Here is a 27,788-nt window from a genome sequence, read left to right as displayed (position 1 = left end):
GGTCAACCATGCCAGGTCCTGATCAGTAATACCAAGGTTGTCATGGAGACCACTGAGCAGGATTGCATTGTTGACTGTGTCAAAAACAGAGGATAGATCTTGCATTTAGTTAATTGCTAGGGATGACAGTTTTCGCTCTTCTTGTTGACCCCGTATGATTAGGTCACCTACTGGGGTATGCACATCCAAATGTAACATATCTTTGTACTAACCAATGGGAGTCGGGAAATGACCTAACCAATGAGAAATGGGAAATGTACTAACCTATTAGAATATGTCAATGTGCACTGATTTAGGTTTTATACAGGCAGGAGCCAACAGGATGCTTAGAATATAGTTACAAATAATGTTGAGATTATATCAAATGTATTCTAATCGTGTGGTTTTTGTCTTTAAATACTACTGACTAATGTGGTTGTGGAGAAATCACAGATTTTCAGTCACGATTGACTGACTGACCCTCTCCCAATCGGTAATTCTCTCTAATAAACCTGTGTTTTCTCTCATCATGGTTTCCTGGAAATTACTAATGGTCTTCGCTTTCAAAACGGATTGCAAAAGTGTGTTGCAGATTAGTTTTAAGGACCATGTGGAATGCAAGAATGATTCGTATAGGGTCTGTTGGAGAATATTTCTGAGTTTTGCTCCGAGGAAGAAAAGGCATCTGCAGCCTTTGCTTGGTAGGTGGATGGAACAATTCTATGCAGATGTGGGTGCAAAATCGTTCTCCTATAATCATTAATAGATTGTATCTAAGATTCAAAGTGAATTTCTTGATGGCAAGATGTTGTTTTATCCCTTTCTAACAATTTTCCTTAACAGCAAACTCATTGATTGCAGTATACACTATCTAAGCATTTGGTTTGGCAATGCTTGTTTATGTTTATATTGTCCTATTTGGCATGCATGGACTGGGATTCAAAAACTGCTGTTTCACACTTTGCCGTGCCAAGGACCTTTGTGAGCATGTGGCGTAAGGAACTAGTACAAACCAGAATACACAAAGTGGCTGTGTGATGGTATAGGAGGATGTGTCATGAGGGGCAGGTTCAATAAGCCCCTCCGATGGCAGCATGAAGAGGGATCCATAATGTAATCTTTTCCTCGGTCACCTGCGTCGACGATGGACTATTGTAATAAAGTTTGGAGGTAATTGTTGGGGTGAGAGGTCCTCTTCTCACCATGTAGGCCTACAACTACAAATTCTAGAAGGTTCTTGGTATTTTTCATATCGGTCACCTGATATTGACCTATAGAGCAGATGTCTGGGATGTGAGTCAGGTTGTTGCAGTCAGTTCCAGTGATATGGTGATGCCTGTCTGTTCTTTGCTAGCAAGACAAATTGTCTCTGTCTTTGCTACAAACCCACACTGAAGTGTGAACCTAGTTTCTCTGACACAGGTAAGATTCAACAGAAGCAAACTTGCTTATTAGTTTGAGTTTATGTCAGAGTATTATTCTAGATGGTTTTTTATTGTCAGCATATGAATACAGGTTAAGAATGTGGGACCAGGAGAAGTCAAACGGTTTATTTGTATTTGTAAAGGAGACCCAGTGGTAGGGGATTCCAGAGCTACGTGAATACATTGATTGTGTAACTACAAATCTGAAAACATCAAATGTATTTAGCGATTGTGTGCACATTTTATCGAAAATAAATGCGGGGGACACACCTGCAGACCCCTCCACATCCTCCCACCTTAATTAATCCCCAACCCCCCCATCTATTTATTCGATGAAATGTGGTAGAATTGCAGTAATGGTGTGTGATGTGTTCGGGTGATACTGGGGATTCCTGGGGTGTGCTGCAGTTAACTATGCAGCAGATGAGGGTATTTAAACCACTAGTTTCACCTCCATTTAGGAAGTTGCAGAACATCTCTAGGCATAATTGGTGATGTGTGCGACCGGCAACTTCAGGGTCAGTAAAACTTTGTTCCTGATGATGTCGACGCCTGCACAGTATTCTAGTAGAAGGAATGTCGTTTCTGCTTCATGTTCATCCTGTTGGCTCCTGCCTGTATAAAACCTAAATCAGTGCACATTGACATATTCTAATAGGTTAGTACATTTCCCATTTCTCATTGGTTAGGTCATTTCCCGACTCCCATTGGTTAGTACAAAGATATGTTACATTTGGATGTGCATACCCCAGTAGGTGACCTAATCATACGGGGTCAACAAGAAGAGCGAAAACTGTCATCCCTAGCAAAGAGCTCTTGGATTCCACCTGGTTCTATGTCCAATGGTGTAGAGGAGAACTTTGGTATCAAGTTGAGATTCCAACGGTGAATGCAAGTATTTGTATATCGATATACCCAAAGTTGAAAAGCTATCCAGCCCACAACGTGCGAGGTTCTAAGATAGTGGGTCAAGAGGAGTCTTACTCTGTTATAGTGGAAATGAAACACATAGATAATGGTGACAGATAAGTGAGCTCATCTACCCTGCTTATTCATTTCCGTCCTGTAACATGACAGTATTATGGCCAAAAGGTCTGCTGCTGATTCTCACCTGGATCTCCAGCTCTGACTTTGCACAGGTCGTATAATTACTGCGCCGTCTCTAATCTGGCCTTTTTGGATGTTGTTGCTGATGCCACCAATTGTGATAGAAGGTAGATTAAATTAATGTATTACTCGTGCTGTTAAAAAAAAACACCCTTGTGTTACTCCAAAGTTTTTCCTGCCAAGCATTATCTCCTGGCACTGTTTTAAAGAAGAGCCAATCCTCAAATAGGATCTGCTCCCAGCTCTACTGTATTGATATTTCTGGGGTATTTCAAGATCTCCAGCATACCCTCCTACTGTTTGCTCTAGATTATTCATGGGTAAATCCTTGCATCTGTGTTCATTAGATTTCTGAGGTAGACCTGGCACTATCTTTACAGAATAGCTGTCCCTGTCTTTTGCCCTCTCAATTCTCCGGGTTTGGTCACTGGTGATTTATATGAGGTAGCAGTTTATAGTTTAAATGGCTCACCACAATGAATTGACACACATTTATGAAACAATCATTTGCTGAATAGAAATTCACCATGATCCATTTCCAATGAGATAAGATAGGCGCCATTTTTCTCTAAAACTATATTTGATCCTTAGTTTTCCTCCTATCTAAATGTCTATCTGTGCAATAGCCGGCAATTAGCGATAATCAACATCGCCATGACCACTCTTCCAGGTGTTTTAAAATTGCTTCAGAAGTGTTTCATGATGGTTAAAGGGTTTAGAGGCATAGCCTTCTCCCCTATTCTCCCCAACAGACAGTGATGGTCCAGGGTTTAAGTTGACGCATAAAAAGCTTTGGAGGCTTGATTCAAGAGGAGGGTGGTTGATCCGTAGGCCAATGAGATTCTGTCGTTGTTCAGTTGTCTTGTAGAGTGATGGATCACTGGTTGGTAGTAAGACAGGTTGAACTTACTAGCCGAAACCCGGTAATAGCAGCGCTTATTCAGGAGACAGACATTTTTTAAGTTGTTTACAAAAGACGCAGCAATTGTTTGTGACAAGAGTGGTTTAGGAGGCAATTCCACAGCGTGGCTGCCTGTACAGAGAAGATATGTCACCTTGTCAGTGATTTGTAGATTTCATGGCTCCTGAGAGGATGCTCATTTGAAAGTATAGATTGCAATTAGATTTTCATGTCTGAAATCTACAGCTGGTGAGGACTTAGAAACTTGATCTTCTGGCAGACAGGCAGACAATTCATTTGGTCAAGAATTAGAGCTGTGGATTGATGGTACGGTATTCCATCAGCCAAACGTGCTGCAGCATTTTGATGGCATTGCTGCCAACATTTCAGGAGTCACAAATAGAAGCCACCACGATAGTAAAGTCTGCAGTACATAAAGAGAAGTCAAAATATTGGTGCTGATTTGGGGTCAATAGAGGATGAACTCCGTGAAAACGCAAAATCTTTAGACTGAATCTACATGACATTCATTGCAAAGACGTATTGCTGTATGACTGAATCCATAGTGTTGCTGTCTGATTGAATCCATAGTGTTGCTGTCTGACTGAATCCATAGTGTTGCTGTCTGACTGAATCCATAGTGTTGCTGTCTGATTGAATCCATGGTGTTGCTGTCTGACTGAATCCATAGGGTTGCTGTCTGATTGAATCCATAGTTTTGCTTGCTGACTGAATCCATAGTGTTGCTTGCTGACTGAATCCATAGTGTTGCTGTCTGATTGAATCCATAGTGTTGCTGTCTGATTGAATCCATAGTGTTGCTTGCTGACTGAATCCATAGTTTCAAACAAAAGGAACAAGTCATGGAAACATTCCCACGATGTACAGCCAAAATTCTTTGCACTCAAGCTCTGCATACCCTAAATTTGTCATGACTTGAGTTTTACTACCACTTAGCTTGAGGATGGTGGCCTGTTCCCATTGGTGTAATGTGATTAGAGAATTAATAATAGTAAACACAACTAAAAGTGATTGATTGGCAATTCTCAGAACAATCTGTCATCTGCGTATTTACAGTAGTGAATAGATGAATTAAAGGGGTACCCCACAAGTAAGATAGAGTTTCACTAAGGTGAATGCAGGGGGGGGGGGTAGAAATACATGAACAGTCGGCCATTAAGGTGGTTATCCACCTCAGAGATGCTCCTCTGAGCCAGGTTTCCACCAAATGGTAATTCAGATGTTCTTATCCAGGGTTTCAAAAGGCATCAAAACAAAAAATATCACTGCTGAGAGGCTGTGTCTATCAGCCATCTTCTGCTCCAAGTATAAAATGTCATGAAATATCTGTCCAGAACCAATAAGATACAGTAACATATTGAAGAACTCATAATCCCAGGAGGATAGCTCAGAAGCAACGTGCTCGCCTTGTAAGCAAGACGACACGAAGCAACACAGGGATCCGCGTTTAGAAACCTCGGGTATTAAGCGCTGCTTTATAAATAACCTATCATATCATAAGACAAATTTGCCTATGCTCCAGGCATGCAGTATAAAGGATATCATGCAATAGCTGCCAAGTACCTATGACATCATACAAAATATTGAAGAAGCCACAAAACAATTTCAGCTTTATGTAAATATTTGTTTATTGTAAATTACTTTTCATGGAAAAAAGATAAATTGCACACTTTATTTTTTGCAGTGTTTCAACCTCTGAAGCAAACAAATAGTAGAATTAAACATGTTTCCCCACAACAGAAAAATAAGACAGCCCACGCTCACTCCCGATAGGTCACATGCCATGGGTCTGAGTGTTACAATGAAGTCAGTCCAGTCATTTTATTATCTTACAGAAGAGGTTGTGCGTTGGAGGACTTGTAGTCAGGCTTTTTCAGAGCAGGGCGAATTGGGGTGTTTTCTTTTTACATTTGAAAAGAAGCTCGGTAACATCTTGTCCCCCCCAAAAAACGAAAGCACTGAATAAAGTCTTTATTCACAATGGTTAGTATTCCCCTGTTACAAAGGGCTGCCTGCTGTATTTGAGAGAAATAGTGTAAATTGCGAATTGTACCGATCCTGACCACGCACACTTGGTCTCATATTCCACCGGGACTTCCAAGAAACTGGTCAAAAAGCACACCTGGACATAACCCTAGCCCTGGCAAAGCTCTCAATACAGTTCAACCATATCCACGAGGGAACCTTAGCCTCGGGATAGCCCTAGTCAAGGAGAGTCACTAAACAAAGGTCAACAATAGTGATCATCCATAGACAGAAGGTTACCCACCTCCCCAACACTTCTCACATTGACCCTAGACAAGGGCACTACTTGGACAGGTCCCACTTAGACTAAAGGTCTCCCCAGATAACAGGCATCACAAAGCAAAAGGCGGGTCTTGGGCAATCAGCAGCCTAAGGACCTTCCTAGGCACCGGTCATAGGGAGGGCTACCATGACTGTAGTGCAACCCTCCCATAAACATCCTCTGTTACAGGTCATCAGGGCATCCTTGCATGCAGGTCAGCTCTAGCCATAGTCAAGGAATGCTGCCAAAGGAGGGTGCTTCTAAAACAAGGCCTGTCCTTTGGCTACAGTTCTACACTCCTTGTTTCAGCATAGCTTTCATTTCCCCAGTCTAAAAAGAAAGTTAAACAATGAAAAAGGCTAGACTGTGTCCAGGTGTGGTATATTGGCATAAGTGCGGTTTGATTCGTTTGTGTACTCTTTAAGACTAAACCCCCAAAAGAAAAATCCTCTTTTCTGTGAACAGAGGTGTGGGCCTTATGGCATGGTTGGAAATCAGATGCCAAAGTCATTTCAAAGGCTCATATCACTCTCTCCAGAAAACAGAGAGAGGAAATAAAAAGCCTGTATTCATGTTTATTATTTATATTCATCTATACCAAAAGCAATGTCATGGTGTCATGACAGGAAGGAAGCCAGGTGGGGGCACAAGGGAGTGGCCAATGTATTCGGCAGGAAATGTGGTCTTCAAGCACTTTGTGCTGGAATCGTGTTTTCTCGTCCCCAGGGTCCATAGGGGCACTTCCATCTCCTGAAAAGCTACCCAAAGAGGCCATCACACCAGCCTCCAATGTACAAGGCCACCACTCCGGGACTTTAAAAGAACACCTTCGAGGGAGCGTAGCCATCTAACTCAGTGCACAAAGGGCATGGTTATCTGATTCAACTATTATTTATTTTAATTCACACTCTCAGATGTTCAGTTCCCCTTTACTGGATTACATTAACACTTCCGACCCTTATTCTTTACTGCCCCTCTTTTCCCACGGAGCCTTCTTCTTGTGTACACACACCACTGATTCTCCATTTACATAAACGTCTCTAAATGATTGCGCGCTGTGGCTAAAAATATAGTTTTCTGGTAAAGATTCATATATATATATATATATTATATATATATACACTCTATTAAAAAAGTCTGTAGTAGCGGTGTGCTGCTATATTTTCTTCTTTCTTCAATTATTATCAAAAACCTGACATTCTATTGGCTGTCCAAATCCTAATACCCTTCCAGCTGCAGCAGTCTTTTGGGGAAATCTCTTAGTATTTGTGTATGCTTGTTCGCCTCTGGACACAGAGCATGCTGGGGAGGGCGGGGGGCACGTGGCTGAGATGGCACGTGCTCTCGTGTCCTGGACCCCAGGTCCTCCCATGGAGTATCTTTCAGCACATGGCACACGTCATTGAACCTCCTAAAGCAGAGCAATCACGGCAGCCTGGCCCAATCATACAATTACATAGAACACATTTGAACATTTTCATTTCTAAAAAAATAAGTACAAAAACTATAAGTACCATCTCTTGTAATGTTTGAGAAGCTGGGGGTTTGTAAGTACCCCAGCAGTTCCACATCTTCCCCCTTGATAAGAGCCCACAGTGCATCCCCCCCACCCACGCCCAGCCCCCCCCCCAGCTCTTAATAATCCCTTGTAAACTCCAGCAGCATAGCGACTGTCCATCCCAGTCGTGGATAAAGGTCTAGTTGGGTTGGTGGGGTGGTGCCCCTCCTTGGCCAAGAGCCCAGGTCCTTTTTGTCTAATGGGCCCCCACTCATAAGAAGGATCCAATGGGGCCCCAATCATTTACGTCCGGGGGGTATGGGAGGTCGAGCTCAAACAACTGGTCCAGGTTGACAGCGTGCCAGAGGTAATCATTCCTCTCCCCCTCCTCCTCCTCCCAGGGGTGCTGGAGGAATGAGGTGGCCAAGAATGTCTCATCAAAGTCTAACTGGTTCTGGTTGGACTCGGTCAGCACTTGATCATGCCCCGCAGCGCTCCAGGCTTGGGGACAACTAATGTGCTTCCCTTGCACGGTAAGGTCCATCGCTCTGGCTGATGGGCTCCCCGGGGGGGTCACCTCCAGCTCGTCAAAAGAGGTGACGTCGCCATTTAGACTGGAGTCGAATATGGCCTCCCAGTCAAAGTCGCCCTTGAGCGGGCCCAGCTCTGCTTGTTCTTCCTGGGTAAGAAGCGGGGTGCTGCTGAGGCGGGGGGCCTTGCACATCCTCTTGGGCAGGGATTGTTTGCGTTTGTGAGGGATCGGCCGGCCGTCAGCCGGGTTCCAGTTCTGGTCATTGGTGGCATTTTCGAACTCCTGCAGCAACTGCTGAGACTCCACGCTAATGCTCAGTGCCCCATTGCCCAGCCAAGGTGAGGTGGATGGATCAGGGCCGCCACTGGACACCAGGCCGTGTGTGAACGCTGGATGGATCTGCACAGGGGGAAGCCGGCGTTTCTTGTTTGCACCGTTCATGAGTCTGTCAGCGTAATGGGGGTCGATCTTCCAGAATCCCCCCTTTCCAGGTTCGTCTTTCTCCCTGGGCACTTTAATGAAGCACTTGTTTAAAGACAAGTTGTGGCGGATGGAATTCTATTGGGAAAGAGAGAGAAAGAGAAACTGTGAGCAGATCACACAAAAATGAATAACTTGTAATATTACATTTTGACAGAATTCAATTATAGACATTGCATTATAGGAACAAACAGTAATATTTCTGCTAACTGAGCAAGCTAGCTTTTTGCATAGAAGCTCCAAATGGGAAGTTATGAAAGGTAATCAACTGAGAGTGCGGGCGCGTGAAGCCCTCCACGGCAAATTCATGCAGTGGCCATCAGTGCGACAGGTCAGTACATTTTAAAGACCTGGCCTTTCGGACACACTAATCTGTTGCAAACGTTCGGACATACCAACTGTCCAGTTGGCCAGTAGTAAAATTCTACACGTCTGTAGCTCAACTCAAGAGTTCTGCATGTTACCAGGCAGCATACACACCAAGTCATGTTACTTGAGGGCCCTGATCTCCTACAGATGAAGATCAAGTGACCTAAATATTGACTCTGTGATCCCTAATCCTAAATTTGAACCAATGTCCAATTCATGAAAGCCTCTTGACTCCCTCCTGGGTTGTTAAAGTCTTACGGGTGACAAGGTCAGTGTAGGCCCATGTAGAATACTGTGACCCCAGAAGGTACACATCCACCTGCATTCTCTCCATAGGTGTCTTGTTTGTTTCCTCACTCCTGCTGTCGCTAAAAGGAAAGAGTCTATGACATGAAATCACATTCATTAACCATGAATATAGCATCTGCCTCTAACCTTTATTTACAACTTTTAAGAGTTGGAGTTGAGGAAGAGAGGTGACTCCAGACAGCCAGGCAACAGGTACATGTGCCTTTCAGAGTTTCCTGGCCAAATTGAGCATCCCTTCAGGAAAATGTGTTGAATGAATATTATCAGTGAAGGATGTGCCGAATAGACCATATATTCGCCCAACAAATCTCTGTGATAGGCACATGTTGGTGAAAAGTCAAATATGGCGCCTTGGCTTTGGTGCACGGAACATATGTTAGATAAGGAGTGGTAGTTTTGTAAGGCTCGTAGCAATTTGTAATTTAAGAAACTATCGACCTTGCAATATGAGTTTTCTATGAGGACCTTCTTGAGCTTGTTTTTCTGTAAGAGGTGAAACATATGGGGCAATACCCTTAGAGGAAGGGGTTCATAGCCTGCCTGACATCTAAGTTATAAATGATCTTCTCAGCTGAGAAACAATGGAGGTCCCATCACATATAAGCGTCCAGTAAATGAACCAGGTCCTCCCAAAGAAAGGCTAGCACTGGAGCCAAGCACTTGGTGAACACCAGTGTCAATTTATTCAGATTGTAAGGAAGCGTCTTGTACTGGTAGTTTTTTCTGGTCTGGCGTGGAGATCCGAGCCACAATGGTCCCTTGCGGGTGTTGGACAGTTTTAGTTATTACTTGCATTTGGTTTCCAGCATCCTTGCCTTTAAAGGGCAGTAATAAGCCCGGGGAGAGAGGATCTGCATACCTGGCCCTCTCATGCCATAAACTAAGTGAGGGCTGTGCGTGCACCTGGAGAACGGATTGGGAACCGGGATCTTCGAGTGGGGTGCATGAAGAACATGCTGCCTGATCCTTGCATGCACTGCTTTTGGGGCCCAGTGCCGCAGCACACGCCCTTACTCTTCAGTGGGAAGGGGACTCTAGGCATTGTGCCAAAGCAGAAACCCATGGCACTGAAGAAACACTGCGTGGCAAATACAGGTTAAGGGGTGCCATCAGAGTTTACAGGGAATACGATTACTGAAGACGAGATGAATTTGGTGACAACTGGACAGAAAGAGAGTTTGGATAAAGAAGAAATGAGAAAAGGGGGATAGAAAAGGAAGGAGGGAAAGAAAGCAGGGAAACAGAACGGACGATTAAAAAGGATACGTGAAAGAAGAGTGAGCAAGAGAAAGCAAAGTTGGAGTAGGGAGCACAGAGACGGAGGGAGAATAAACAGTAAAATAATAAGAAAGAAACATAAAGGAGGGAGAAGAGAAAGCGATGGAAGGAAGAGGAGAGTAACAATAAGAGAGTGCACCGAGAGACAGAGGAAGCAAGGAGGATACCGACTGGTGGAAGGCAGCCAGGCACGGAGAATGGGACAACACTCCCACCGCCGTCCCAAGAGCCCCAGGAATTCCGTATTCCTCGGCGATTCAGGATTTGCTATTTAATGAAATTTACTAAGGGTCACTGGCCTGCACAGCTCTCCCCGGAGCCCCCGCTTCCTCCCCCCTCAGCCCCCTCTGCTCTCAGCCAGCACTACCCAAAGTTGATTATTACCCGGCCAGTTAACATATTTATCATTCCTGCCTGCTACCACCTGCATCTGCGGGGGGCCAGGGCAAGCTCGCAAAACTATTTACTTTTTTTTTTTTTTTACACATTTAATTAAAACTCTGAGACTGTTCCCAGAAGCTGGTGGGCACCTCGGGGGTCTTTCATCTCTCTTCAATGGTTCAGGCATTTCTGAACGTAGGCAGCCCCCACCGCCGCCAACACCACCATCCTGCTCCCTCTGACAAATATCAGCTTGGAGACAGCCATGGCACGAGTCCTAGGAAACTTGGCTCTTTGCTTCCCGTTGCCCAGTGCTAAGTAACCCCCTCCAAGTCACCGCCGTGACCCATTTTGACTGTGAACCAGCGGAGTTCTCTCCTCTTGTCATTCCTGAAGCCTTCCTGAGATGCCTTTCTCTGTTTCCTTTTTACTCAAATACGGATATTGTTTTCCTTGTACGCTGCCTTCCATTCGCGTTCTACATACATTAGGGCCCTTGGAATGCTCAGCTGGCTCTCTCATTGGACAATCTGCAGGCTCTAAAAACTGGTCGATCCAGACTGTTCGGAATGCCACATTCCAGCGCTAGTGGCAGTAGCCCATTCCCTGCAACTGCCCAGGCAGATGCATGTACAGTTAACAGGCACCGCCTATGTGCACTGAGCCAAATCCACACGACTGCTCAGGCACATTTAAAATGGACCAATTGGCCCCCGCCTTTCCATGTTAATAGCAATACCAAAAGGGGAATGGGGGTTACCCGCAGGAAGAAAAGAACCCCCATCTTAGAGCTAAAAGACATGATTTGAAGCCACCATGTATGCCCCATTGGTCCCTTTTTCTGTACTATGACAAAGGTTATAATAGCTTTATAGACCAGGTCCTTGGGTCCTACCGGACGTTATGGACCCGGAAACCTTATTAAATGTTCTTAATGCGATTGGGCCTTTAACTCCGTCTTGACGGGCCATAACGCCTGGTAGGGTCCTCTGGCAGGGTCTATAAAGCTGAAATATGCCAACATTGGAGTGTTGGTGATCCCTTGTAAACAGTTGGTGTGCAGAGGGCCTCAGCCACTGTCATCACCCCTGAAGGAACGTTGCACTGGGCTCAGCCAATCAAGACCAGAATTTGCTTGGAATCTTTGCTCTAGGCCACTCAGAGAGCTCCCTGCTGCAGCGGTCCTCAGCGACTGGGACTGCTTGTCCGTGTCCCTCACCTGTACTGCGCTGGCTAGACGCTCCTAACTGGGCCTCAGTGCTGGCAAACCCTTATTCAAGCTCCCAGTGCTCCCGTGCCAGGCACATCTGCACGTTACATGCCATGCCAACAGGTCCAAGGCAGCATCCCCCGTGCTGCCATGTTCCCCTGAATGTGCCGTGTAGAGGGGCTGCCGCAATCAGAATGTACTCTCTTTTGGGCTGCCCCTGGGAGCTAATAAACTGAGCACCCACAGGTGGGTGGAATTCCTGGGAATTAGGTTCCCAAAGCCCTCCTTAATGCCCTTGGTTTGCTCGGGTCGTTAAGTCGGGGTTCTGGGCACCTAATGCCCAGTAATTGCACCGATCCCAGGGCGCTAAGACTTATGGAGCTTGGTGTTTCCCTCCCAACGTTCCGCCTCAGTGCTCAGTGTCTCCCTGTGCCAATATTCTACCTGGAACATGCTCACTGCAAGGAACTCTCCACCTGTGTTAATGTGCGTCTGTAGTGTGTGAACCTATGTTTGTGATTTTTGGCATATTGCAATGGCATTACAGCCCTGGGACGTGGCTTGTCGTCCCTTACCCTCCTTGGGCCCCCTCGGCTTCACCGTGGGCTGATAACTCGGGTGTGGGTCAGTGACACCTGTTCCTGCACCCCGCCTCAGTGATCAGTGTCTCCCTATCTATGACCTCAGTGGATCACACACCCCTTCCATTCCAATCTTGCCACTGTCAATGTGGTCTGTGAATACGAACCCCCGACATTGGCCATAACCCTGCACTTGGGACTCTTTTCAGTTTGGTTCACCATCCTGTCCTCAAGGTTAGACTAGTCTATTGTGCCATCAGCCATTTTACCAGTGGAGAAGTGGGCTGGTGGGTTCCTGCTCACCTGGGCATTCTTCTGCCTATCAGGTGAGACCTCCAGAACAGAATCCTAGCACACAGAAGCATCCGTGCTTCATGTGCTCTCTTCCCATGGCATCAATCACCTGAGCCAGTCTGCGCATCCCCACAGTGCCCTCAGGGACTGGTCTGTAGTCCTGAAACATGGCTTAGTTATTTGAAAAATATGGCAGATCGTTTGGAAGGGGGTGGCCAGCGAAGTAGTGGATTGATGGCAAATGCTCCCTGGAGACACGAAGGAGCCTTGTGTGTATGCCAGTCTTACATGCCACCATTAGAAAAATACGCAAACGGCTTAGGTACACTCCGAATGTGGGTGCAGAAGATGGATGGGCACTGGATCCTTACCACAACCAATGGGGGGGCACTGAGCAGCACTTTCCTGGCAAAAAGGGTACTATTGCTGCACTTGGTGGATTAGTGTAGAAGGAACTCAGGTGATATTCTGATTCGGGAAGATCAGTCACCGGCATGCTGATTCCCTCTGCCCCCAGCTCTTGATTTCCTAGTCGACCTCCATCCTCGCTTAAATAGTCTGCCTCCCTTCCCTGTGGTGCCTGATTTTACTAGACCGCCACCCTGTGGAAACGGTATGTGTCGCCAGCTTTTGCTCCCAGAGCTCCTGTCCCCTATTTCCTGCCAGGCCGCCTTAGGTTTCTGTATTGATTTTACCCCTCCACAGGATTACCAATGTACTGTCCCGCATTATTCTGTCCCCGGTTTCCTTGTTCCCCGTCTCTTTTATTTCCTGATTCCCTGCCCCTCAGCTTCCTGACTTCCTGGCCTGCCTCTCTATGTTCCCCAACTTCCGGTGGCGTCAACAATGTCAACCTATCTCTCGAGCTCCCTTTCCACACAGAAGTCCTGCGTCCTTCCGCGGCTGCCGGAACAGTTGGGACCCATTTTTGGATACGGAAAGGTATGACATCGAATGTATAGCTGACACTTGATTTGATTCCTCAAGAGGCGATCCAGAAGTGGGACCGGTGTGACCTGCTGAAAACACTCCAAAACCAGGACGGACCCCACAGGAAAGTGAATCATATTGGAGCCTACCATTGTTTCCCGTGTAATGAAAGGGTGATTGGTGGACCTGGCCTGCATTACTACATAGGCACTTTATGCGGTGAGAGGCGAGCATAGCCGCCTGCACAATTCCCATGCTGGAGTGACTCGGCCTGCACCTCTGTGCCAGGCGCCACTCTTAACAGGGTGTGAGCACAGTAGCTCCCACATTGCCAGGGGGAAGGCATGTATCATGTACACAGCATGTTGTAGCACTGGTACCCCTTGCAGCAGAAAGTCAGCAAATCAGCTCCCATAGCCTGTACCATTGCAGTGGACCCCTGTGCAGCAGAGTGTTAGCACTGCAGCTTCCAAAGCTCCCTGGCATAATGTACCTGCCATGTACCACAGCACAATCGCCCATCTGGAGCAGCGTGTGAGCACAGCAGTATCTAGAGTCCTGTGTGGAAGGCCCAGGCCTGTACCACTGCAAGGACCCACCTCCCTGTATGACAATCCTTCAGAACCAGAGGCTTACCTGGAGTGTTTGATCACCCAGAACTGGGAACTACGAAATCCCTAGGAGCTGCTTAAAGGCCTGTGCCCCGGCACGGGTGAGCACAGGAGAAGAGTTTTAGTATAGTGTTTCCACTCTCTTGATCCAGGCTCCAAGATTTACCGGGTGGGTGGAGAGGGGGGTGTGGGCCTACAACATTGGAAAGAACTCTGGAGGTTATTCTGTACCAGCTGCCGAATTCATAGAGGTCAACTAAAACACCTGGAGAGGACATACTATACTTGTGTTTTAGAACCTAAAACTGTTGCGCTCTGTAGTATCATATACACAAAAAAGCAGTTTATAAGGATTCAGTGGGAACCCAGCATGTGGAAGAGAGAATATGGGAGCTCCCTGAAAAGGAGTACTGGCATCAGACTGGTGTCCCTTGGTGCATTTGGGAGCAGGCCGCAGAGAGCTCAAGTTATCCATGTCATGTTGGTAAATCATGTATTTTTTTTTGGCATTCTGGTACTTGTAATCTTGACTATTTACTGCGAGCAGCAAAACTACAAGTACAAGAATCAAGCGATAGAAACAAGTGATAATGAGCTTCACACCCTGGCCTGGTCCTAAGCAGAGGTGTACATCTCTAAAAGAGTGCGTGCCGTGGTTGGACTGAGCAAGATAGCGCGCCCTGGTACCTTACCTGCCAGGTGGGGTCAGCGTGTCGGAAGTAGCAGAAGTTGTCCGTTATCCACTTGTAGATGGCAGACAGAGTGATCTTGGCCTTCTTGCTGGCCTGCATGGCCATGCAGATAAGAGTGGCGTACGAGTATGGTGGCTTAATGTGGGGGTTTGTCTTGTAGTCCACGTCCTCTTGGGGCGGTGGTGGGCCGCCAAAGCTACACGGATAGGCTGCCCTTGTGGTGGAAGAAGAGATGGGCTTGCCAGGAGTGTGTGGCATGCCCATGCAGGCCGAGTCCCCTGCCAATGGAGAGCTTGGCGCCACAGAGCCAGGCACATTGCTGTAACCGTGGGGGTCGGTAGGGCCGCCGGTTCCTGCCGGGGCCTTGCCCACATTGGCGTTGATGATGGAAAACTCCTGAAGCCACTGCAGGCTGGTTAGACTGTCATCCAGGCTCAGCGTGTCGCCCATGCCGCTGTCCTGGTTGTCTTCATTCGCCCCCTGCACGCTCATCCAGCTCTCAGCCATGTCTGGGGCAGCCAGGATGGGCAGGTCCAACATCTAGGAGTTTGGTGGGGTGCCCTGGGCACTCGGGTGCTCCGGGTGCAGCTGGCACCTGCAACGAGAGGCAGGAAAGGAAGATGTAAGCCAGGATAGAAGGCAGTGCACTGCAACAGACAAGCTTTACACATGAACGAACCATAGTCCTGACATTAAAACCACATGAATGAAATCTGCCTGAATCGGAGATTGACACCCAAGTGAAGCTGACGCAGCCCCATCCTGTTATGGGACAAACTCTCGCCCCCCATCAGCAATGACAAGTGAATGACTGTCCCACTGTACTTGACAAATTGTATTTGACTGACCACCGCAGAACGCAACACTAACGTGTAGCCAACTATCCTAGGTCTACTGGCCAGGCCTGAGTGTGCCCACACCTACAAGACAAGCCTGCCATATGAGTAACTGTGGCAAGCACTCCTGGGGGCAGGCAGGGCCGGCCTTAGAGGCAGCAGCGCGCTGGGCGAATTGGTGCCCCCCTCCCTGCGTGCCCCTGGTCTAGGGGGGGCGGTTGGGGGCGGGCTCAGGAGCACCACATTTGTTTTGTCCCTCCCTGCTCCGGCACCTCTCACGGGGTTTATCACTGGAATAGGACGCTCATGCTAATGCATGAGCGTCATATTCCAGGAAAACCTCCTCGCTCCCACATGGGAGCAGGGAAGTAATCTTCACGTGAATAGGGTGCTATCAGCACCCTATTGTTATTAAATGCGCCCGCCGTCACAGGCACATTTAATAACATAAGCGCACCTGCCGCGCCTTCTCCCACTACGCCAGCTCGGGGGAGCCCTTAAAAGACTCTCCCGAGCTGGCGTGGCTTGGGCTAATGGTGCCCTGGTGGGGCATGGCGCCCCGGGATGTCGCCCGGGCCACCCTGCCCTAAGGCCGGCTCTGCCTGGGGGCACTTACTTACCATGCAAGAGGCTGTATCCATGATATCTGGCCAGCTCCTCCCCAACCCTAACACACTTGGAAAGAACGCAGGGACGTGTGCAGTGTGATAGATGTGCTTCTCAATAGTACATGCTGCGTAAGGGCATCAGACCACGTGTGTACGGTTTATTGAAGAGCAGTTGATGACTTCTGCACGTTAGGAAACAAAAGTGCCCTGCGTTAACCTTTACAGACACCACATCCCTCGTGTATTAAGGTGGGAAACTGCACTAAGAGTTCCAGGTGCCCGTGCTGACCTCGGGTGGCTGTACTCAGAAGTGATCGATGCCTCTAGTGCCTTCTATGGAAGAGGGGGGCAGGCCACTCCCCACCACCTCCAGGATGGGAACACACTTGATGTGCAAACCTCGGGTGGAAGTACCCACAAACTGTGCAGGGATGAAGGCCCGGCGTGGGCCACCCACGAGAAATGGGTACCCTCCTGCACGAGCCCTCTGACACCCTGATACCACCCATGACACTGCTGTGATGGGAGCATCCTTCCTCCTGCACCGCCATCATGGGGGCGACACCCTGCCACACGGGACACCGCTGGGATAGGAGCATCCTTTCTCCTGCACCGCCATCATGGGGGCGACACCCTGCCACACGGGACACCGCTGGGATAGGAGCATCCTTTCTCCTGCACCGCCATCATGGGGGCGACACCCTGCCACACGGGACGGGACACCGCTGGGATGGGAGCAGTTTCCTGTGTCATTTCTGGGAAACGATCTTGCTGTCTCTGTCACCAGTGCGGTCGAAGCACCTTGCTGTCTGTGCCAACTTTGGGGTAGAAGCAAGGGCCACCTTCAGGGTGGAACATTCCTGAGCAATGGTGCCCGGCTCGAAGCAGAAATGTGGCCGCGCACGCGGGTGAGAGGGACCGTGCCACGGGCGCACACGGAACCAGGGATGGCGGCATTGCCAGGATACAGGTGCCTAGGGACCTCCCTGGGAACACCTTGCGTCATCGTCTCCGAGAGGAACTCAAACTGTGTGAACGGCCAGAAGCCTCCGGGCAATGTGAACGTCGACTTGGGCGGTCGCCCTGTCCTGGCTGCCACACGTCGGCTGCCACGTGCACCGGTACATGGAGTTTAACCCCCACCACTACGTGCATAGGTGGGGCTCGACTGGCCACACTATACCGAGATTAGCATGCGTACATTCAGTCATAAACAGCCCTTAAGCAACGCTTTCTGCGAGCTATTGGATGGTGTCCAGAGCCCCATGCTGAATGTCCCGGAAGCTGGCATATCCACAGGAGAGAACGGCATGCAGCACTGGGGCTTTGGGGGCTTGTGGTTTGGGGGCCAAAACGATATGGTCCGAGGCTGAGCCCCTGTGTTCTGTATACATCCATTACTTTGCATACTAAAACACATCATGAATTAATATGTAGGACCATATAGAAAACTGCATTTCGTGGCCACTTCCTCCGTTTTAGAGTTATTTCCAAACTGACCATTTGGCTTTGGTACCCCCAATGCGACCCTGGTTACCACACTAGTGGGTGTCACGCACACTTGCCTGCAAGCAGCAGGTGAAACCTCACAGGCGTGCTGAGCTGTCTCCCACAGCAGTGGGGTCACGTACACTGCCTGCAAGCAGCAGGGGAACCTCGCAGGCGTGCTGAGCTGTCTCCCACAGCAGTGGGGTCACGCACACAGCCTGCAAGCAGCAGGCAGTGGGGCCACGCACACTGGCTGCAAGCAGCAGGGGAACCTCACAGGCGTGCTGAGCTGTCTCCCACAGCAGTGGGGTCACGCACACTGCCTGCAAGCAGCAGGGGAAACCTCACAGGCGTGCTGAGCTGTCTCCCACAACAGTGGGGTCACGCACACTGCCTGCAAGCAGCAGGGGAAACCTCACAGGCGTGCTGAGCTGTCTCCCTCAGCAGTGGGGTAACGCTCACTGCCTGCAAGCAGCAGTGGCGCTCTGGTGCAATATCCCAGAGGAGAATTAACGATGCCCATGGCTGCCACACCGTTGGGTGGTCACGCACAGTGCCCGAACGCAGCAGTCGGGGGGAATGGGGGGGGGGACATTTCGCAGAAAGGGAGTCATCTATGAGTCTGGCTCCCACACCAGTGAGAGTCACCCACACTGCCAAAAACAACAGTCACAGGGGTGGCTGAAACCTCACAGAGGGGACATGGGAAGCAAATATGTGAGATCCTGATGGCAGACGTTGGGGCGTAGTTGAGCCCCACCTCTGGCCTGACACAGGAGAAGCCTGGAATAAACGGGGGAGGAGCGGGGATGGGGTGGCCCAAGCTCCCAGAGTAGAAGGGGTAACGAAAGGCAGCAAGACACAGAGGAGCAGAGCCTTAAAATGTGTGAGATCAGGGGGGTATGAGGGTGAGTGGAGAGAGGGTGACACTCAGCCTTGCAGTGTGAAGGACCTGGTGGGATCCAAAGAGCAAGAGCCCGCACACAGACGGAAGACATGGGCAACCCAACACAGGTAGGTACACATGAGATCCAATGGAGGGCTGAGGTACAAGTGACAGCCCAGGTGGAGAGACTGGGGATGGGATCCAGGGATAAAGGGCGTTGACCCAGGCTGGTAGAGAGCTGGGCGATACCCAGGGTGAGACTCCGGCACACATAGAAACTAGGGTGGATGCCAATGAGGCAGGGGTGAGACCCAATGAAGATGGGTGGAGGCATCGGCGAGAAGGTGGGAAGACTTAGACATGGATGAAGTGCAGGGTGGCTGGGTGAGGAAAGGATGAGAACCTGCATTGAAGTCTGAAGCAGCGGTGATAGCCAGGGTGGTAGAGTGCGGACAGCGGTTAATCGAATCATGGTCGGCCACAGTTGTTGATAAGACCCAGATTATCAAATGTTGGGTGTACACAGTCAGACATGTGTGAGACCCAGGGTGGCCAGATGTTTTGAGAGCGTAAGAAGTCGTTTGGAAGAGTGAGGAAGTGGGTGAGGTCTAAGAAGTAGGATGGAAGAGTGAGGAAGCGGGTGATATCTAAGAGGTAGGGTGGAAGAGTGAGGAAGTGGGTCAGATCTAAGCAGTAGGATGGAAGAGTGAGGAAGCGGGTGAGATCTAAGAAGTAGGATGTTAGAGTGAAGAAGCGGGTGAGATCTAAGAAGTGGGATGAAGAGTGAGGAAGCAGGTGAGATCTAAGACGTAGGATGGAAGAGTGAGGAAGCGGGTGAGATCTAAGAAGTAGGGGAAGTGGGTGAGGTCTAAGAAGTAGGATGGAAGAGCGAGGAAGTGGGTGAGATCTGAGAAGTAGGGTGGAAGAGTGAGGAAGTGGGTGAGGTCTAAGAAGAAGGGTGGAAGAGCGAGGAAGAGGGTGAGATCTAAGAAGTAGGATGGAAGAGTGAGGAAGCGGGTGATATCTAAAAAGTAGGGTGGAAGAGTGAGGAAGTGGGTGAGATCTAAGCAGTAGGATGGAAGAGTGAGGAACCGGGTGAGATCTAAGAAGTAGGATGTTAGAGTGAAGAAGCGGGTGAGATCTAAGAATTGGGATGAAGAGTGAGGAAGCAGGTGAGATCTAAGAAGTAGGATGGAAGAGTGAGGAAGCGGGTGAGATCTAAGAAGTAGGATGGAAGAGTGAGGAAGCGGGTGAGATCTAAGAAGTAGGGGAAGTGGGTGAGGTCTAAGAAGTAGGATGGAAGAGCGAGGAAGTGGGTGAGATCTAAGGAGTAGGGAAGAGGTCTAAGAAATAGGATGGAAGAGTGAGGAATCAGGTGAGATCTAAGAAGTAGGATGGAAGAGTGAGGAAGCAGGTGAGATCTAAGAAGTAGGATGGAAGAGTGAGGAAGCGGGTGAGATCTAAGAAGTAGGGGAAATGGGTGAGGTCTAAGAAGTAGGATGGAAGAGCGAGGAAGTGGGTGAGATCTGAGAAGTAGGATGGAAGAGTGAGGAAGCGGGTGAGATCTAAGAAGTAGGGTGGAAGAGTGAGGAAGTGGGTGAGGTCTAAGAAGAAGGCTGGAAGAGCGAGGAAGTGGGTGAGATCTAAGAAGTAGGATGGAAGAGTGAGGAAGCTGGTGATATCTAAGAAGTAGGATGGAAGAGTGAGGAAGCGGGTGATATCTAAGAAGTAGGGTGGAAGAGTGAGGAAGTGGGTGAGATCTAAGCAGTAGGATGGAAGAGTGAGGAACCGGGTGAGATCTAAGAAGTAGGATGTTAGAGTGAAGAAGCGGGTAAGATCTAAGAAGTGGGATGAAGAGTGAGGAAGCAGGTGAGATCTAAGAAGTAGGATGGAAGAGTGAGGAAGCGGGTGAGATCTAAGAAGTAGGATGGAAGAGTGAGGAAGTGGGTGAGATCTAAGGAGTAGGGGAAGTGGGTGAGGTCTAAGAAGTAGGATGGAAGAGTGAGGAAGCAGTGAGATCTAAGAAGTAGGATGGAAGAGTGAGGAAGCGGTGAGATCTAAGAAGTAGGGGAAGTGGGTGAGGTCTAAGAAGTAGGGTGGAAGAGCGAGGAAGTGGGTGAGATCTAAGAAGTAGGATGGAAGAGCGAGGAAGCAGGTGAGATCTAAGAAGTAGGGTGGAAGAGTGAGGAAGTGGGTGAGGTCTAAGAAGAAGGGTGGAAGAGCGAGGAAGTGGATGAGATCTAAGAAGTAGGATGGAAGAGTGAGGAAGTGGGTGAGATCTAAGAAGTAGAATGGAAGAGTGAGGAAGCGGGTGAGATCTAAGAAGTAGGATGGAAGAGTGAAGAAGCGGGTGGGATCTAAGCAGTGGGATGGAAGAGTGAAGAAGCGGGTGAGATCTAAGAAGTAGGATGGAAGAGTGAGGATCTAGTGTAATGGGAGCACACATTACATGGGTGTTAAAGGGCCCTCAACGTGTGAGGGCAGTGAATAGTCTACCCCAGTCCCCATCCTGGGTCTCTCCGCTGCCCACATCAAAAAGCCCCAATTAATGGGGTGGAGTCGCTGCTATTGAGGCTTCAGTTGTCACAATGTTTACATATTTCCCCAAAGAAGTTCATACCTTTACAAGTTTGAAAATATATTTGAGATATGTATATAAAGATTCTAGGCTTTTGATTGGTTAAAATACGTCAGTCATTCTCGGAAATGATTTTTGATTACCCATATCAGGTGACTGCAACCTCTGGCTCTCCAGGTGGTTTTGGACTACAGCACCCATAATCTCTCACCATTGACTATTGCAGGGGGGATGGAGTTGTGGTCCAAAACATCTGGAGAGCCAAACATACTCCTGGCCTATAACGGTATCCCCTTGATAAATCAGCAACAACCATGCCCAAACACGAGTTCAGTCATTCTGGCTTTCTGCAGTCTTTGATCAGGATCGGGGCAGTCAGTGAATATTAACCTCCTTGGGCTCTGCGGGGATTGCAGGACCCTGGGGGTAGCAGAACTTGATTTCAGCAAATATGTCCGATATGCAGAGCTTGCCCCAATCTGTGGACTTCCCCACAGCGAACACCTGTTCAGTGGTTTTAGGAATAGTCACGAATAAATCAGGTCCTTTTCGGATCATCTCTGGATGGGTGGCCTTGGAAATGAAGCATTAAGAACACAGTAGCTGCAACGTTATGGTTACAAGCATGAACCCATGTCTGGGCCTATAGTTGAGGTTTATATAGGTCGGTCCCCAACAAATCTGCAGACTGTAGTTAATTTGAGTTGCCCAATTAGTGGAAAATATGTGGTGACGCGGTGGAGGGAATCGGGAGGGAGAGCGGGTGAATTTAGGAAGAATCTAACTTCAGAGTGCGGGGGCACGAGGAAGGGTGATTGAGTGCATACGCGAGACAGGGACCTAAAGCAGCAGCCGCGCTCCCCTTCAGGCTTCAGAGTCAGTTGCCCTGAGCGTCAGCTACGGGCCAGCTCCGCTGCGGCCTCTGCAAATAAAGCACTTCTGGAACCTTCTCTGGACTGCTAACACCTCCCCTCCCCCACCCGCACTGTGGTATTTACTGCTGCGGGATTTTACGGCCCCGCTGAAAGGGGCTTCTTCGGCTTCCAGGAGTACTGAATCCCCATGGAATCAGTGCTCAGGCGGATAGGTCGGTGTAATTGGAACCTGGCCCCCTACCCTCGCCGGGCTACGGCACCCCGACTGGGTCCATTTGACACCCCCGCGGCGGCCCGTCTTCTAGCCACCGGTCCCTAGGTGGGTGGCAGGGAGTGCCTGCGGAGCCCGCTCCTTGCCCCGCCACTTCCCCGAAGCCCCTCGGGCTGAGTTCCCCGCTGGGCCCATTTAATACGGCGCCCCCCCGTCTCTGTTTACTCGTGTTTTGCCAGCTAGCGGCGGCTCCCCGCTGCCCCCCTCCCTCTCTAGCCCTCCCTGCGCAGGAGCCAAAACAGGGGTTCAGCAGTGACGTGCGTCTAGAATTAAACAGGGGATCCATCACAGACCCACTTTCGCGATCTGCCGCGTCCCCCTTCCCTTCGTTTTAGCAGCATTAAGAGCACTTGTATTTCTGGGGGCGTTGTGGGGGGGGGGGCATTGCTAATTCAGTTTACACATACATTTTCCTGACCTGAATGTCAAACGGTCTGTTAAAAATGGTGGCTGTTCTCCTCATACATGTGAAAACGTTGCATTTCTCATGAACTTGCCAGCGAAGAAATAGCACAGTTCCGAAACGGCACCTGTTCGCCTCGGGCCAATCGAGCGACGCACACATAGGAACTAACGGAAAAGTAACATATTTCTCGCAGCTTCCGTGTCCAGAATATACAAAACGGCACACACTACTGGGAATCTCGCCCGTTTCAATTGAGTATACCCCCCCCCCCGCACCCACAAAAAGTCATATTTTAACAACTTGTAAAACACGGTGTGGCGGCCAGTACATTTTTTGCAGAGCTTGCTAAAAAACAACACCGCAAAATGTACTACAATTAGATTTCAGAAATAATGACATAAGAAGCGTTACAAATGCGACATTCCGTTGCATTATGAGCAAAGCCAACCAACGTCACTCAGTCCTTTATACCGAGGCATAAAAAAACATGTGTAATGGCTTAAAACGTATAACATCGCCTTCTGGCTCGCACTAGATTTCTAAAGACGTAGTATATATTTACCTACATTTGGCACAAGTCACACAAACTTGATAACGCCTTGAAACAATACAAAAGTCTCCAGTTAAAAATTAAATCCGAACCCTTTAAATGACGGACTTGTATATAATAATTCGAACCATCATTCCAACACACATGTACAATCTCGGCTGCGTTCATGGCAGGGCAGTGTGCCGTTATTGAGAGGGATAAAACACGCCAGCGGCTGCTTTATGAAGAAAAACTATAATGTTCAATTTTACGACCAACAACCTCATTGTGTGAATAGAAATAGCCAAGAGGACGGAGAACTAAATATTCATTCATATCTTGAGGTGCGCGCGGTCCTGCAGAGGAGGGTGCCTGGTAGGGGTCATGCTGGACCAGACACCCCGCTACTGGTGCAGGTGCCTAGGAATACGGATGCCTGCCGCTCACCTGTGTCGGAGCTCTGTGGAGGGGTCTGCTGCGCCTCGGGCAGAGCGCGCAGAGCTGCGGCTTCTCATATGGTGCCCCCCAGTCCTGTGGCGTGGGCCCTGGATGGTCTCCTTTCCCCCCGGAGCAGCGCTTGCTGGTTGGTTACTGCTCGCCTGGTGGGCAGTTTCCCCTTCTGTGGAGTAGCCTCTCCCTTTGGATTGCTGCGGGTGCCGTGGGTTATTCTCCCGGGGGTCCCGGCTGTGCTGTTTTCCCTGGGGTGGCGCCTTATCCTGGTGAACCCTATGCAGGGAGACCCCTGCCAGCCCAGTGCCCTTCCCTTGGGGGAGCTGCCTCAGTGATGATGCTGCTGCAGAAGGCTATGAACCAGGCAGGTCTCGAATCAGGCTCTTCCTGCCCCTTTCTCTGCCCCTCTGTGGAGGAGTTATGCCTCGGCCCCCTCTGGCAGCAGCTTTTATTCCAGTAGCTGCAAGAGAACATTTGCAGAAGGCTTCCCTGGCAGCCATGGTAACGCCACGCCTCCGTAAACAGCTTGCAGCCCTGCTATTGGCCGAGCGTCTCCATGGAGCGCCTCAATCACCGCGGAGCAGTTACAGCCCCAGAGGCTGCAAGGAGAGAGGAGGAGAGGTAGCGGGTTGGGTGGGGGTTTACAGCCTGGTTTGGGGGGAGCGCTTGTTAGAATAGGGAGTCACGGACTAGACAGGGATCTCTCTGGGGGAAGGGGACGGGGACGCCGTTTTGGGGGAGATAACAGCCGAGCTGCGCTGGGATGAGTGCAGATTACTCATGAAGGACCCCAGCACACTACTTACAGGTGGGCTCATCGACATTCCGCCCGTTGAAGACCCCTTTCTAATGCCAGCTTGTTTGAGCGGCCATTCAAACGACATCAACATGGGGGTCCTTACAAACCTCAGCCTGGTGCTGCGCGATAGGGTTGGGGTGAATAGGGCAGACAAGCCACACTTTATATTCTAGACCCTCCACACACGGTTGTGCTGCATATTAAACGCAAAGCCGTCGAGTTGTCCCGTCTCATGCGTAACACCTTGCGCCAGTTCAGATTTTAGCCATTGCATTCTGGGGTTTGTAGGCCCATACTTGCAATAACAAAATTGAAACTACAAGTACTAACATTAACTGGGGGAAACTGGACTTGCCCGAGGTTTCACGTGTCGCAGAGGGCAACATGGAACCTACTTAAGGCGTGATCAGATTACTGTCACCAGGATATCACTATTCTAGTTCTGGGTTTCATTTAGCAAACCAATGCATTCTTGGAAATGCAGTCCTGAAACTGGCACCGTGAGGTCGAGCTCAAAGCAAACTCAATCTCCTTGCCCTAGGGTCCATATCTCCCAACCTCTGAAATCGCAACATACCTCCCCTGATATTGAAAGGTTGGTCCAGTTTGAATACCCTGCCCTCTGATTCCTCTAAAACTCTATCCCTTAGACCACCCCAAATGTTGCCTTCTTGAATGCCCAGATCACTCACACATCAATGCCCATGGGCTGTAGTGCGCTTTATAAATTCAAATAAATAAATAACCACGTTTATACTCCTATGGCCCAACTCAGACTCTCCCTCCACCCCATGACCCTTTTAAGGCCAGTGGTCAAAGTGTACGAAAAGAAGTAGTGGAGCTATGTTCCATGCTGGCATGTCCCTGCTCCCCACAAACCCCGTCACCACAACCCCTCCCACGCTCCATACAAACCCCTAAACAAATGCACCTGCTGTTTAAGGGAATGTTGAGTGCAGTGCATTGAGGTGCACAGTTCAACTTCGCCCTACACTTTTATTTTAAATCAAAACCATTCCGTAACAATTTCTTCTTAAAGTAAAAGTATAGGAACAGTAAAACGTAATAAAAAAAGTAGAGGAGCACCACTCCCACCCACTTGACCACTGTCTAAGGCTCTCCCATTCTATTACCTATGTAGGGGAGCAGCCGAATGCCTCCGCAGGAAGTCCCGCCCCCCTGCTGCTTGTATGTTGGAATACTGAAACTGCACCATGCTTGACACCAGTAGTTGTGACCATACCGTGATGAGTGTTCGAGAAAAGGTATCCATTAAGAAAGCCATACCAAACGCATGCACAAAGAGATGACAATCTCTTGGAAAAGGTCCCTGAAGTAATATGAAAACGAGAGAAAGAGAATCTGGTGACGTCAGAAGTGAGAGTGACGCACTAAGAAGATAAGGAGAAGATGTATGGACCTTATAGAAACTGATGACGAAATAAGGAATCGAGTGAACGTTCTTATGCAGAAAAGAAGATAGCATATGTGTGTGACGCACTGCAGAAAATGCAAGCCGTTTAATGAATGCACAGATGCAGCAACGCAAGTAGACTAAGTGATCATAGAAGCTAGCTATATGTAGTGAATAGACTGCAGCCATTGTATAGTGTCTGTACATCAGTGTCACAAACTTTAGTAAGTTCAAACCCACAGAGAAAAAATGATCAAGAGCTGTGTGTTGCAGCAAAGAATTACCTGGAAAACACAGACTTGAAGGGTGAAGCTGGTTTGGCCTGGTATCAAAGTTGGAGCAAGCCAAGGCCAGTTATCTACCCCTGAAGAACACCATGAGTGTCAAGTTTATTAATTCAAGACAATTAATTGCTGCAAAAAGGGCTGAATTGCGGCACGTGAGTCAAGGATGGAAATAGGAGTTGGGCATGCAGACCAGAACTGTGATAAGCATGTGCCCATACTCCCTTATGTTCCCAGAGACGAGAATACATTGCAAGGCCAAGTTCAAAGGCAATCTTCATGACAGAAGGCATGGGTGATGAGAGACGATGGGCTAATTGAGTGGGAAAGCAAAGTCATGTCCACCTCCAGGCACATAGGTATGAGCTTACGTGCTGCTAAGGAGCCGAATGTTCCAGACATGGCACAAGTGTGCCAACCAATTATAGAGGTATAACAAAGGGCCTTATAGTTTAAGAGCCAATAGTATTTTGTGTATTTAATAAGTTTTGAGGATGACTTGCACTAGAGGCAGGCTCAAGTTGTCCGCCTGACAGTAGATGTCCTATCGCAACCCGACCCCATATACAAAGTATACTTAGATGTTCCCCGTGAGCCAACCACTATCCCCAGTAGGTTTTTTTCATTTTCCATGTAGTATGACGTCACTTATGACACATTTTTAGTATATAAGTTTGTTTTTATGCTAAATGTATTGAGAACTTGAGCGAAGGTCCATCGATGTCCGTTGTAACTCCCTGTTTTAGACAACTGATATTAAAACAGTCGAATGGGACTTTGCCAACTTCCTGAGTAGGTGTGATCATCTGGTGTAAGTTACTCTGCATCCCATCCTTTGCAAGACATGCTACTGATTAAGGACCTAATGTTCACCTAGTTCAAATTCTGTCTGTGTCTTAAGACCGTACAGGAAATGGGGTTACACAGGGGTACGGGCAAGTGTTCACCCCCCAGGGTATTATTGGGTGCTGCAGAAGCCAGCAAGCTGGCTTGGGGTAGCGCATCTTACTTCCTGGAAGCTTAAAAGGGGAAGGGAAGGTTCAGAAGCAAGCAACAGTTGGTGGAGTTTCCGTGCGTCCAGTCCCTGCGCCTTCCCTGCTGTGTGGGCCTGGTTGGTGTTTTGGCGGTTGGTGGTCCTGGGGGCGAAGTTGGTAGGGTGCATAAGGGGACCGGTCAAGCTAAAAAAAAAATATATATATATATATATATATATATATTTATATTGAGTAGAAAAGGATTGGAGACATATCTGTTTAACTAACACTATCTAGGTCCGAACGTTAGATCTCCTGCACCTGTTTTTATCTCTTGTGGCTTTCTGCCGTTTATTTGTTCTGTGTATTTGTCAGCGCCCTTAAGCCTTAGGGTCAGTGGATTTGGGCTATATAAATCCTAAATAAATAAATAAATAGTGGTGTTGTACATGAATCACCACTCCGAGTTACCTTGTTGGGGGCTGGTTTTCCCAGGTCTCTGGGCC

At 48.7% G+C, this 27,788-nt stretch overlaps 1 protein-coding gene across 1 annotated transcript; it reads right to left on the bottom strand.

Annotated features, from left to right (window-relative positions):
* Positions 1-5,042: 5,042 nt before the first annotated feature.
* Positions 5,043-24,240, bottom strand: FOXJ1 (forkhead box J1). The gene is made up of 3 exons (XM_069654705.1): positions 23,809-24,240; positions 14,885-15,479; positions 5,043-8,307 (listed from the first exon to the last, which is right to left on the bottom strand). Exons 2-3 carry the CDS (start codon positions 15,422-15,424, stop codon positions 7,489-7,491), a joined length of 1,359 nt encoding a protein of 452 aa, XP_069510806.1. The 5' UTR covers positions 15,425-15,479; positions 23,809-24,240; the 3' UTR covers positions 5,043-7,488.
* Positions 24,241-27,788: the final 3,548 nt, after the last annotated feature.

This window comes from Ambystoma mexicanum, chromosome 3q (genome assembly GCF_040938575.1).
Source record: "Ambystoma mexicanum isolate Mex_15411 chromosome 3q, UKY_AmexF1_1, whole genome shotgun sequence".
NCBI lineage: Eukaryota > Metazoa > Chordata > Amphibia > Caudata > Ambystomatidae > Ambystoma > Ambystoma mexicanum.
Note: the sequence above shows the minus strand (reverse complement) of the source record. Positions and strands in the feature narration are given on the sequence as shown.

Coding starts and splice junctions, on each gene's coding strand:
- FOXJ1 (XM_069654705.1), bottom strand. CDS start 15,424: ATGTTGGACCTGCCCATCCTGGCTGCCCCAGACATGGCTGAGAGCTGG. Junction 8,308..14,884: donor ACGCTGACCCCACCTGGCAG/GTAAGGTACCAG, acceptor CTTTCCCAATAG/AATTCCATCCGCCACAACTT.